At 38.5% G+C, this 13,239-nt stretch overlaps 1 protein-coding gene across 1 annotated transcript in view; it reads right to left on the bottom strand.

Annotated features, from left to right (window-relative positions):
* Positions 1 to 3,360: 3,360 nt before the first annotated feature.
* Positions 3,361 to 13,239, bottom strand: part of LOC107674703 (PRKCSH beta subunit of glucosidase II) — a 10,580-nt gene continuing 701 nt past the window's right edge. The window contains exons 3-18 of the mRNA XM_016468782.1: positions 11,973 to 12,068; positions 11,828 to 11,885; positions 11,238 to 11,355; positions 10,800 to 10,929; positions 10,549 to 10,606; positions 8,920 to 8,940; positions 8,056 to 8,158; positions 7,866 to 7,949; positions 7,110 to 7,268; positions 6,774 to 6,864; positions 6,580 to 6,649; positions 6,203 to 6,292; positions 6,050 to 6,124; positions 4,477 to 4,576; positions 4,223 to 4,397; positions 3,361 to 3,596 (exon numbers count right to left, since the gene is read on the bottom strand). Of these exons, the coding sequence (XP_016324268.1) occupies positions 4,251 to 4,397; positions 4,477 to 4,576; positions 6,050 to 6,124; positions 6,203 to 6,292; positions 6,580 to 6,649; positions 6,774 to 6,864; positions 7,110 to 7,268; positions 7,866 to 7,949; positions 8,056 to 8,158; positions 8,920 to 8,940; positions 10,549 to 10,606; positions 10,800 to 10,929; positions 11,238 to 11,355; positions 11,828 to 11,885; positions 11,973 to 12,068 (1,400 nt within the window). The 3' untranslated portion in view covers positions 3,361 to 3,596; positions 4,223 to 4,250. The remainder of the gene's footprint in view (positions 3,597 to 4,222; positions 4,398 to 4,476; positions 4,577 to 6,049; positions 6,125 to 6,202; positions 6,293 to 6,579; positions 6,650 to 6,773; positions 6,865 to 7,109; positions 7,269 to 7,865; positions 7,950 to 8,055; positions 8,159 to 8,919; positions 8,941 to 10,548; positions 10,607 to 10,799; positions 10,930 to 11,237; positions 11,356 to 11,827; positions 11,886 to 11,972; positions 12,069 to 13,239) is intronic.

The following is a 13,239-nucleotide window of genomic DNA, read 5'->3' on the forward strand; positions in this document are numbered from 1 at the left end:
ATCTAATCACAGTCTTGTTTTTCCAGCCACGTTCAGAACCCCATAGCGAGTCAGGGCCCGGGGCGAGGCCTGGGGCAGGGAGGGCAGGTCGAGGCGCGGTCCGGTTTACGGTCTGGACCCGCAGCTAGGCCTTAGGCTCAGCGTCCCTCGCCAAAAACCTCTCACCCGCTGCCATACAGCCATGAAACCAAATGAGAGAGTGGTCTAGAAAATAAAACAGTCAGTGGGAGGGCTAGAGTGCAACGTTTAGCAGACGTGGGCGAAGAAAGCGCAGCGGGGGAGACGGGCCAGGCAAGGCGCTGAGCTAGATAAAGGGGTCAGTGGTCACTCTGTTTCTCAACCAGTTGTATTTTGTGTCAATTAATTTAGGAGGGACACAGAGTTACTTAGCAACGTTCTTCTGAAACCATTTTCCAGGAATAACAGAACAATAACAGAATAAAACAAACGAACAACAATAATAAAAAACAAAAGATCAAAAGCAGAACTCCTGATCTCAGTGTCTGTGTGTCACGAATAAAAAATCTCATACTTCCAAACACGAACAAACAAAGACAAACACATAGCAAAGGGGAAAAAAAATAATAAACCTTTCAGTTTAGTTTAGGATATTTATTACTGGGATTTCAGCTGAAGACGCTTGAGGATTTTTCATGGAATTGTTTAATTATTTGTACTTTACATGCCAGAAAAAAAAATAAAAGATATGAATCTCAGTGTTTTCTTTGTGCCTACCTTTTTTTTATTTTTTTGGAGGGGGATTGAAGGGTTTTGTAGACAAACATCACATGCATTCATTCAGGATAAAATGAAATTTCTTCATCCAATGTGATCATGGTCAGTTAAGAAACAGCTTGATATTCCTACAGTAAAGATGTGTAATTATGCACTACTCTAAGCCGTTTTGTAGTATGTGTATAGTGTCAGCAGTGTGTTCACTGAACACTCCAAAATGAAAAAGTGCACTTCAAATAACCGGATGATGCACTTAATTAACTGTTGCAGTCATCCTTACATTACACAGCTGAGGGGAAGAAGCTATTAGAATTCATACACTACACAGTAGAGTAAATAGTATATAAGTGCATACTGAATAGAGCTGGGTAGATTACTTACAAATTGTAGTCCATTACTGATTCCAAATTGAATGACAAAAACTAGGAGTTAGTAACATTGCACATTTCAGGTATAATCCGACTACTTTTGATTACATTTTACCTAACTCGTCCATTACATTGATTTAAATGATAATTTTGTACCATACTGATATAAAAATACAAACAAAAAGAACATTTTATTTGTACCAGTCATTGTTATTATTAACACAAAGTGCATTAAAAATTACATTATGTCAAGGTTTCCCAAACTGGGGTTCATGAGTTTAATGAAAAGCTAGTAATTAATTAAACCATAAAAAAATCTCAAATCAAAATAAATAATTGTAAAATAAAACACTTACTAAAAAAAGATAAAACATTTTATTTGTTTTTAAGCAATGTGTTATTGATTTAAAATGTCAGTGGGTACTTCAAATAAATATATTAGGTGAAAGAGGTTCAGCTGGAAGACTTTCCGAATGCATATAAGCAGTAGGCTATTTTAGAGAGGAAAATATAAAAGATGAAAATGAAGATTTACCGAGAATCAAAAAATTATGAATGATTGTGAATATGTAATCATGTAATAACTGTATAATCATAACTCTAGTCTGATTACGAATATTTGTAATATAATCTAATTACAAGTACTTCATTTTTGGAACCTGATTACATAATCCAGATTACTTGTAGTTACTACCCAGCACTGATATCAAATAGTGCATCATTTGGGACACAACTGAGGTCTTTTTTCAACAAGCCACAAAATTTTTTTTAAATATAAAGATACATTTATTTCAACAGTGCTTAACTTTCACAGTTTTTCTTATGTGTATCTGTAGGCAGACGCTACAGATCTCTGTGCACTAGAACATCTAGGCATAAAAACAGATTTTTCCCCCATGCCATCTCCAGCTTAAACAGCTAACATATGAATCATTACCTGCATTCTGTAATTCATTTCCGTAATTCATTCTACATCCTTAATTATTGCCTCTTTCTCAAGTATTATGTAAATACATATGCATATCTCTTTATTTATACAGTTCTATATAGAGTAAATGATGCACAAATCTGTACATAAATCTACTGTTCCAGATTCATACACATTATTTATTGTTAAGTTTTACTATTTAAATGTATGTATGTATGTACCAGGAGCACCTTAAAAAACCACAACAAATTCCTCGTGTGTTTGCACACCTGGCGAATAAACCTAATTCTGATTCTCATTCTGATGTATGAATGAATGAATGGGGGATGTATATAGCGCTTTATTGTGTATTGCTGTACACCCAAAGCGCTTTACAATCATGTGGGGGGGGTCTCTCCTCAACACTTCTGAACTAAACTTTTAAATTATGAAATTATGAAATTACTAAGAGTAAAATGGGTAATGATAATCACTTAACTTTATGTTTAAAACGCATTTTAACATTCAATACGCCTTAATTGTAACTTATTAGGTTATATTTTTGTTTACACTGAGCAGGAAAATAGTTCTATCCTACACAATTACTCGCTAACAAAGGCTATTCGTCCAATTCAATGCATATTGTACGCATTATTATTTTGTTGTTGTTGTTGAATTAACAAAATCACTGGTAAATAAAACACACCTTAGTATCGATATTTTTTGTTTGAGTATCGATACTTTCGATATTCACGTCAGTATCGATATATCGATACTTTGGAACGATACGCCCATCCCTAACCACCACCAGTGTGCAGCATCCACCTGGATGAGGCGACGGCAGCCACAGGACAACGGTGCCAGTGCGCTCACCACACACCAGCTACAGGTGGAAAAGAGTGATAGAGCCAATTCAATGGATAGAGATTATTAGAAGGCCATGATTGACAAGGGCCAGTGGAGGGAATTTGGCCAGGACACCGGGGTTACACCACTACTCTTTGCGAGAAGTGCCATGGGATTTTTAGTGACCACAGAGTCAGGACCTCGGTTTAACGTCTCATCTGAAGGATGGTGCTTTTTACAGTATAGTGTCCCCATCACTACACTGGGGCATTAGGACCCACACAGACCACAGGGTGAGCACCCCCTGCTGGTCTCACTAACACTTCTTCCAGCAGCAACCTAGTTTTCCCAGGGGGTCTCCTATCTCAACCCTGCTTAGCTTCAGTGGGCAACCAGTCTTGGGCTACAGGGTGATATGGCTTGACTGTGTTATGTAGCCAAACAGAAAGGGCTAACTCTGATGTGTTCACATACTAGACAGTAGAGTACACAGTGCATAGCATATAGTGTAAAATTTGAGACGCAACAATTTTTTTGAAGTTGCATTTATTTCAACATTATCCATGGAATGTAAAGAGATCAGATTTAACCCCAGTAAAAACAACAACAAAAAAACATTAGTTTACCAAACTTAATGCTCTCCCAACGTCCAGCCTCATTTAGCTGATCCAAAACTAATGGAAGAGGTTCTTAAACAGCCTGAACAGGAAATTAAGTTAATGTTCCCACAGAGCAACAACCTACAGACCAGGAGACAGAGGGGGGAGAAAAAGGTTAATATTGATTTGTGACCACACACAAACATTTAATGTGTTTTGAAGAACATAATACACAATGAACTGCACTTTGGGGTCATAAACTGATGATAATGCAGTGTGCATCAGTATGAATGAAAAAGCTGATTTCAGGAAATTTGCAAGCTGGGCTAATCGTAATCTGAAAAAAGTCACAGACTTTTAAGAACTCCAGAACTTTTGTATATAACACCTGAGACATGCACACTTGTTCAAGACAGCTAAAGGTTTTCCAAATTTGATATTAAACAGAATGCGAATGTTGTTGATCATTGGTGCATTCATTGGTGGAACAAATCAATATTAGATCAACATTATATACAGAACTGTCTGCAGTATTAAACCACTGTTTGTTGCAAGTTGCACCTAAATAAAGGCTAACTGAATCTATTAACAAAACAGGCAGTAAACGGGCATCACTATGGCAAAACCCAGATCTCATTAAATTCAAAGTGTGAAAAATGTCAAAACATTTTAGACCCTATGATAATTGATTAATTAAGCCTTGTTTATTTTCTATTAAGAGTGCTTTAAACATCTAAAATAAAGTTTGCATTTATTTTGTGGCACACCATGCCATCAAAAAGCAGAGCGTGGAGTCTAGAGCTCCTCATGGTCATGTGGTGAGAGGTCAGTGTTGGCTGGCTCTTGGCACACTGCAGGAGTGGTGAACTCCATTAGGTATTCACAGCGACTCGGCTCCGATGTCGAGGTCACCACAGTCTCCTTCCCACAAGTCAGTTTCACCTACCACACAAAGATACACTTAGCAGAAAGCTCCCAGCGTGAATGGCACAGTGTAAGTAATGAAAGAGCTGGTACTTACTGTAGTTGATCTGTTTGGACCTTGCCAGCACCCAGTGCCGTGCTCGTATTTCATCAACAAGTACTTATTATTTTCAGGCCCTGACCAACTTCCCCATGTCCTGGAAACATGAGCATCTCTCATTAAAGACTGTCAATAACATAAAATAAAACACTAAAAAAAATGTTAAATCAATAAATGCTAGAAGTGAATTAAGACATTGAGGCAGAACAACATTATAATGGACAGAATGACAAAAGGATATTAATTTTGAGATTTTCTAAAGATCATATTCAGAAGTATTATTAAATGATCAGTGTTTTAAAGATTAACTTTAAATGAGTGGTGAACAGCAGCGAAAAAAAGCATGAACACTTAAATATCCATTATCAATCAATATCAGTAAATAAAAAAATATTGTTGAAATCGGCCAATAACCAATAAAGTATTTATACTACCATTCAAAGGTTTGATTCATGTTTTTTGAAAGAAGTCTCTTATTCTCACAAAGGCTGCATTTATTTGATCAAAATAAAAACATTAATATTGTGAAATAATATTAAAATTTAAAATGTTTTCTATTTTAATAGAAATTTATTTCTGTGATAGCCAAGCTTAATTTTTTAGTAGCCATTACTCTAGTCTTCAGTGTCACATGATCCTTCAGAAATCATTCTAATTAGAGCCCGACCGATATGGGTTTTTTGGGGCCGATACCGATACCGATGTTAGGGAGTAAAAAAAAGGCAGATACCGATATATCGGAACTATCTCGCGAACGCGCCGGCGGATCTCCACCAAATTCGGGGCTCCCTTCAGCTCGAAGAGCCGTCTCGAACGCCACCCTCCGTGCGTCGGTAGTCCCCCGGGATCGCTAGATCGGTCGGCGCTGGACCGCGAATTTAACCACCCGTAACTCCCGAACCCCGGGGGCTATCCACGCGGGGGTGGTCTCATTCGAAAGAGGGCCTCGAGACGTACACTCGATTAGAGTTCGAGAGGGTTCCTTGAACCGAAGAGATCCCCCGAATTTGGTGTGGATTCGCCGTGCCGTTACGGAGATATGGCCATTCAAAATTTCAATGGTTTTCCATAGACTTAAGCTTTAAAGCGTTTCATCCAGGTCGCCAGTAGCAAACAATGGAGCGCGCTCTGCTGGACAAACTAAGTAATTACACCATTTCAAGCATTTTATCTGCGTTATATGTTCTGTAAAATGTTCATATCAGTGGCATATTCGCCGATACCGATATATCGGCGACAGGCTCATATCGGCCGATAATATCTGCAAAACGATATATCGGTCGGGCTCTAATTCTAATATGTTGATTTGCGGCTCAATCATTTTTGGAATAATTTATGAAAATCGTGAGAATCATTTTTTCAGGATTCTTTGATCAATAGAAAGTTCTAAAGAACAGCACTGAAATCTGTATAAAAGTCTTTACTGTTGCTTTTGATCAATTTAATGCAGCCTTACAGAATAAAAGTATGAATTTATTTTATACTCCAATTGGAAAGTGCCCAAAAACCTCTAAAACTAAACCACCTTGGTCTGGTTCAAGTTTTTTTTTTTGTCCACAATGCCTCTTACCCAAGGTTGGTCTCTGAGCCACCATACTTGGGTTTCTGTGAAATCCGGTTGAAAGGACAGAGCCTGTAGATGTACCTAAAGGCAAACAGAACATAGAAATAAATCACAGCACAAAAATATCTTTCCAAAACAACAAATGCTGGTTTCACTTACTCGCTAGTGGTAAGTTCGTAGCACTGGCTGTACAGGTAAGTGAACTCAGCATCAGGGCCGAAATCAAAGGACAGCTCTTTTTCAATATTTCTGCAACACAATCAAAGGAAAACTCAACACAGTGCTCAGCAGCAGGGTCCTCACACACCAGCGTCAGAGAACACTGCAGATGCATTGAATTCAAGGATGCAAGAACGGAAGGGTTTGCAAAAGTGATGCAACCATGAGCTGAACAAACACATCAAACTCTGATGTAGGCATATATGGACCAATGAGAATTTCAGGTGCATACGAGAAACCAGTTCACTACACTCCCACTCGATTTCAAACTCAACTTCTTTTGGCCGTTTTCTGGAAGACAGTAGCATTGAACAAACCTGATTTGATCATCCATCTCCCGAAGAGCTTTCTCAGCCTCCTCAAAGTCATCTCTGGCCTTCTGAGCAGCTGTGAACCAGAGAACGGTCGGTTAGCATAAGGAAACAAAGAACAACTAGATGAAACGGATGAAGTACAACTGTATTTCTCTGTAACGTATCGATAAAAAGCCTCTGAAGGCAGTTGAACCAACCATCGATGAGGGCCTGGGTGTCTGCATCATAAGGTGGCATGGCTTCCTCGTCTTCATGACTCTTCTCTGGAGCCTTAATAGTGGGCGGCGCCTGCACAACACACAACCACACTCACATAAAGACATAATTTTTTACACCTGCACAGTACGGTGAACATGAGTTATAGCACACTTTGTTGTAAGACCTTTGCCATTGTGCCTTAGGACATGAGTTAAAGGTTAAGGACTTTAAATGTCAAGTGGAGAAGTGTTAATAGAAGACTCAAAATGTCACTGCGGATCTAAACATCACTGAAGTTAACACTTGCTCAGGTTTTTTGTGTGATATACACTCACCTTATCATCGTCTTCATGATAATCATCCTCATCCTCATCATCCTCGTCCTCTTCCTCAGAGATGTCGTCTTCTGGGTACGGCTCAGAGTCATTGACTACAACTGGTTCCTTCACTTCATCTGGAGGCGTTTCCACTGGGGCAGGTTCCTCAGGCTGGGACTAAGAGAGAACGGAGGAACACATTCAAAATGCATGTTAATGGGCCATTTTGTGTTCAAGGATAGTGGAATTAAAAAAAAAAAATTAAATACACAGATTTGTTATTTTCATCAAAGTTTGGGTGATTTTATTGTGAAGCAATAAACCTCAAAATAACAAAAATATAATACAAGTTAAAAGACTATTAAAAGTAGAAAACTAATACAGCTACTTACACTACTAGACTCTTACATTGTTACAAAAGATTTCTATTTCAAATAAATGCTGATAAATGAGAATTCAGCTTTGCCATCACAGGAATGAATTAAATTTTAAAATATATTGATATAGAAAACAGTTATTTTTAATTGCCCCACTCGTCACAATATCAATAACAAAATTTAGTTAGCTGGCTACTTGTCATACTCAATGTTTTCATTTTCATTGTTAATTTTATTATAGTTTATCTAATAGTTATTCATTTATTTGCATATTGATTGCTTTAAAGAAAATGAATAGGACACAAAGTTTTACAACAGTAAAAAAAAAAAAAAACATTTTACCAAAAGGAACTTCAGAAGACACTAAACATGACATGTCTGCTTCTTCTCTACTGACCTCTGAGTGGTACTTGTCTTTAATGTTGGGCCAAACACTCTCAAATGTTGACGTGTCCACCTGCTCGGCTCCTCCCATCAGTCCCTGAATAAATCACAAAGCAGACAGCTAAATTAGTGGCAATTCATTCACTCACTGCATTTGGATGGGGGGCACATTTTGACTGAGATATGATTCAATTCAAAAATACCTGGGCCTCAGTTTCCGTAAGTGTGCCATCAGCATCTGCGTCCAATTCAGCATGGGACTGAAGCTCAGAGACCGACACACTGATACACAGAGACAACAAGCCAGTTCATATTCATTCTCTATACGCACAACAAGTTCATCAAACAACTGTGGTAAGTTGGAATCATTCAACAATAACGGTGAGTCATGGCTTCTTCTCCTGTTATTGGCACCTGCACTGCTTGCCACATGTATAGTGTAGATTTCTCTGTCAGCGGCGAGGGATTCACATGTGATAAATGCAGGAAATAGTTAGGCTGACAGAGAAGATTTCAGAACTAGAGACATGCATCCAAATTTTAATTGAGGATAGTAAGAATGTGAGGGCCTTATATATGGCTTTGGATGTGACTAGCTTAGCGAGTCCCGTACATTGTTCGGTTCCAGTTACAGAGCCCCCGCAGAAGGGCAACTGGGTGACTGTGAGGCGGCATAGTCGCGGGACAAAACACCACTCTTCCGTTCCGATTAAAAATGTAAACAGGTTCTTCCCACTCAGTGACGCACCCACTGAGAAACCTGATGAAAGTGCTCTAGTTATTGGCGATTCTATTGTACGGAATGTGAAAATAGAGACACCAGCCACCATAGTCCAATGTTTACCGGGACCCAGAGCGCCTGACATCTTGGCAAATTTAAAAGTGCTGGCTAATGCTCAGCTTAAATTCAGTAAGATTGTTATTCCCGTCGGAACTAATGATGTTCGACTTCTCCAGTCGGAGATCACTAAAAATAACGTTAAAGAGGTGTGTGACCTTGCAAGTACGATGTCAGACACTGTAATATGCATATAAGACTGTCGTCCCTTAATGGCTGCTCTGTCAATTCTTCGTCATCAGTTAGGAATCTGGGTGTGCTATTTGATAGCAATCTTACCTTTGAAAGCCACGTTTCAAGCATTTGAAAAAAAAAAATGCTTTTTTCAATCTTAAAAACATACCTAAATTACAACCTATGCTCTCAATGCAATATGTAGAAACGTTAAGTCATGCATTCATGACCTCAAGGTTAGAGTATTGTAATGCTTTATTGGGTGGTTTTTCTGAACGCTTAAAGGAACACTCCACTATTTTTGAAAATAGGTTAATTTTCCAACTCCCCTAGAGTTAAACAGTTGAGTTTTACAGTTTTCGAATCCATTCAGCCGATCTCCGGGTCTGGCGGTAGCACTTTTAGCTTAGCTTAGCATAGATCATTGAATCTGATTAGACCGTTAGCATCTCGCTCAAATGACCAAAGAGTTTCTATATTTTTCCTATTTAAAACTTGACTATTCTGTAGTTACATCGTGTACTAAGACCGACGGAAAATTTAAAGTTGCGATTTTGTAGGCCGATATGGCTAGGAATTATACTCTCATTATACTCACAAAGTTCCTTGATTTATTACACCGGAATGAGAGTATAATTCCTAGCCATATCGGCCTACAAAATCGCAACTTTTCATTTTCCATCGGTCTTAGTCAGACCCGGAGATCGGCTGAATGGATTCGAAAACGGTAAATCTCAACTGTTTAACTCCCTTTTCCTATTTAGCGCCCAAATTCTGGAACAGTCTTCTTGGTGTTGTTTGGGAGGCAAACACACTCTGTCAGTTTAAATCTAGATGAAAGACCCATCTGTTTAACCTGGCATATACATAACACACAATGGTTAGGCTGCATTCATTAGGTCAACCGGAACCGGGAACACTTACACACCCATAACCCTGATGTACTCATTACATCATAAGAAGAATGGCATCTACGCTAATATTAGTCGGTTTCATTCTTATTCTGAGGTCACCGTAGCCACCAGATCCAGTCCGTATCCAGTCCAGATGGGGGATCAGCACCTAGAGACGACCTCTATAGATGAACCCTAGAGACAGATCCCCTGTGAAGACGTCATCAACTAGACGGCCATCAGGACAAGACCACGAGAACCAGAGGAGTCCTCTGCACAATCTAACTCGTGTTGCAGCCTGGAATTAAACCACACCATGCTGGTTTCATCTGGCCAGAGGAGAACTGGCCCCCCAACTGAGCCTGGTTTCTCCCAAGGTTTTTTCTCCATTTCTGTCACTGATGGAGTTTTGGTTCCTTGCCACTGTCGCCTTTAGCTTGCTTCGTTGGGGACACTTAATTTCTGGCAATATTGTCGACTTGATAGCACAAACACTATTCGAAGAGAACTGAACTGAGCTGGACGATGACATCACTGAATCAAAGATGAACTGACTTTAACAGAAAAATGTACAGTTTAATATTGTCCTCCTGCATTACCGACACACTGTTTCCCTCTTTAATACTGTAAAGCTGCTTTGACACAATCTGTGTTGTATAAAGCGCTATATAAATAAAGGTGACTTAACTTGACTTCCAGAGAGAGAGAGAGAGAGAGAGAGAGAGAGAGAGAGAGAGAGAGAGAGAGAACTGTTAAAACAGGTTTCAGTGGGTTCAGAATTCTGATATAACAAAAAGGCTTCTGCCATTTTGGCTTTGTCCTTCTCCAAACGAATAGCTGCCTTTTGCTCTGTAATGAAGTTAAAAAACAGATTAGATCTATATAAATGCCAAATCACTGATGAAATGAGCCAGCCTGCAAACTAAACACCTCAAGTCAATTTTCATATAATTCATGTGTAAATAATTTTGCAGAAATATATGTGTATGGCTTAAAGAGATATAACCTTGCTTTGACTCGTAATATAAACAGCTGCACTCACCTTCCCAGGCCTTGAGATGGCGCTCTTTAGCTTCCTTCTCAGGCTGCTCTGCTGTCTCTTTCACTGTCCTCAGCACTTCAACTTTCTCATCGAGCTGTTTCTTATTTCCCTGCATATCAGTCACTTTACTCTACAGAAGAGACACAGCATTTTACACTTACCAAAACTCACTGACAAAATATGGCTTTTTAAAACTGCAGCATATCCAAGCAATTATTCAACGCCAGAACTAGATGATTTCTGTTGCATGTGAGAGTCAAAAAAAGCAAAGCAAATATGATGGCAGCATTTCACCATGCTTGAAAACTGACAATCGCTAAGATTTCTGCAACACTAGCAGCTGAACAAACAGAAACATACTGTATAACCGGGTATAAAATATGAAACCAAAGCATTCCGACATCCCTGATGAGTGGGTTCATACAAAGCAAATCTTACCTTCTTTTCTTGTTGTCCTTTCTTGGCTTCCTCAATGAGGTGCTGTTTCAGGAGAAAGCCCTCTTTGGTGATCTCAGCCATCTTCTGCAGAACTTCCCTCTCTTTACGTCCTAGTTCCCTGAGAACCAAACAAATCTCATACACTTCAATGTGTTTATAGCCATTGCATCAGAAGTAAAAACGGAAATTAAAACAATGAAACAAAACAAATTGTTCAATTTTCTATCAGCTCTATGTTGTCATAAAAACAAATGTTTTTTTGCATTTATTTACACAAAAAACCTACTGTTGAAAAACATGCATTTTCACATTTAAACAGCTATAAGGTGTGTTATTTAATATTTTATAGACTTCCATAGACTGATAGTTTACACAGTCAAGATGATTAAAACTGACATTGATCTGCTGCTATCAAACATTTCACTTTTTTTTTTTAACAGGGAATCTTGGCACAACATTGAGATGCGGCACAATGGCCAAAGACATCTGTCTGGTGCACATGTATGCAATGGAGCACAAGAATGCGTCCCGTGTGAACGTCTCTTAATGTGCTTCTCTCTGGAAAGCAATTGCTTTGGATCAGAACTCACTTGCAGGTATTTTCACATTTGGCTCCACTGTTGTACTCATCAGTAGTATCGCAGCAATCTGTGGAGAGGAAAGATTTCAAATGCAATGCCATTCCATTCACAGAACACTGCTGTGGAGAAATGTACAAATGCAGAGTCATCTTACCACAGATGCCATCATTAATACGGGAGGATGGGATAAACATGGGCCTGTAACCAGCATTGGTGCAATGGAAGCTGCCATTCGGACAAGCAGCAGTGCCTGAGGACAGACATAAACAACTGTTATGCACACCATCTCCATGATACCATCAAACTGTACCGTATCACCGCTTTCTACCCGTCATGGCCTTAAGAAAGATAGCTTACACAAAATATTACAATTCTGAGATTTGTTGCACTCAATCTCTCATTGAACACAAAATATTTAGCAGAATGTCCAAGCTGTTTTGTTCAACACAATGAAAGTGAATGTGGAACAGAAACAGCCATAGTCTCCATTCACTTTTATTGAATGAAAAAAGAGTAGCTTTTGTATTCTGTTAGATATCTTCCTTTGTGTTCCATGCAAGTCATAAAGGATTTAATTTAAATTTTTTGGAGAACCCTGTAGCTTATCCCTTTGCAAACTTTATCCACATATACTTTACACATGTTAAAGATTTATTTATTTATTTTAACATATACAGATATTAGCCTTTATTTGTTCTGTTTTTAGCACATTTTTAACTGCACAAATACAGTTCTGTCCATGAGTGTCACGCAAGCATGTCAAAACTTCCGTTTACCGTATTTGATGTGCTATTTATATACACGTGTTGATCAATGTTTATATGTGAATAAAAGTAAAAACTAAATTAAATCTGCTGATCATATAAAGTGATCATGTCTCTTCAGAAGACTTGTATTAAACCAATGGATTACTTCTACAATGTATTTATGAACTGTTTGAAACCTGAAAGTTTTGGTCGCATGAATTTTCAAAGGAAGAATACAAAAATCTCTCAGATTTAATTTTTAGTATGTTTTTCTTTTGTGTTTTGAAGATCAACAAATGTCTTACGGTTTGGAACAACATGAGGATGAGTAAATGATCACAATTTTTGGGTGAACTAACACTTTAAATGTACAAACTAGACTTTTCAGGAAAACATTTCACTGCTAAATGACTTTGAACATAAATAAGAGGTGAAAAGCTTTCAATTAAAGCTAATCCATCTTAAATTATAAAATCTAGCGTAGCGTCAGTTCTGGCAGGTCACGTTAGTCAAGCTCGCATCAGCTGACTCTCAGCTGATCCCCATCAACCTATGGGAATACGACACCTATCTAAGTATTCATATATAAGGTCCCGCAGTAGTTAGGCCTGTCACGATAACAACTTTTTGTTGTGCGATATATTGCCCCAGAAATAATTGCGATAAGCAATATTA

Source organism: Sinocyclocheilus anshuiensis, unplaced genomic scaffold (genome assembly GCF_001515605.1).
Source record: "Sinocyclocheilus anshuiensis isolate Anshui unplaced genomic scaffold, SAMN03320099.WGS_v1.1 scaffold152, whole genome shotgun sequence".
Classification (NCBI taxonomy): domain Eukaryota; kingdom Metazoa; phylum Chordata; class Actinopteri; order Cypriniformes; family Cyprinidae; genus Sinocyclocheilus; species Sinocyclocheilus anshuiensis.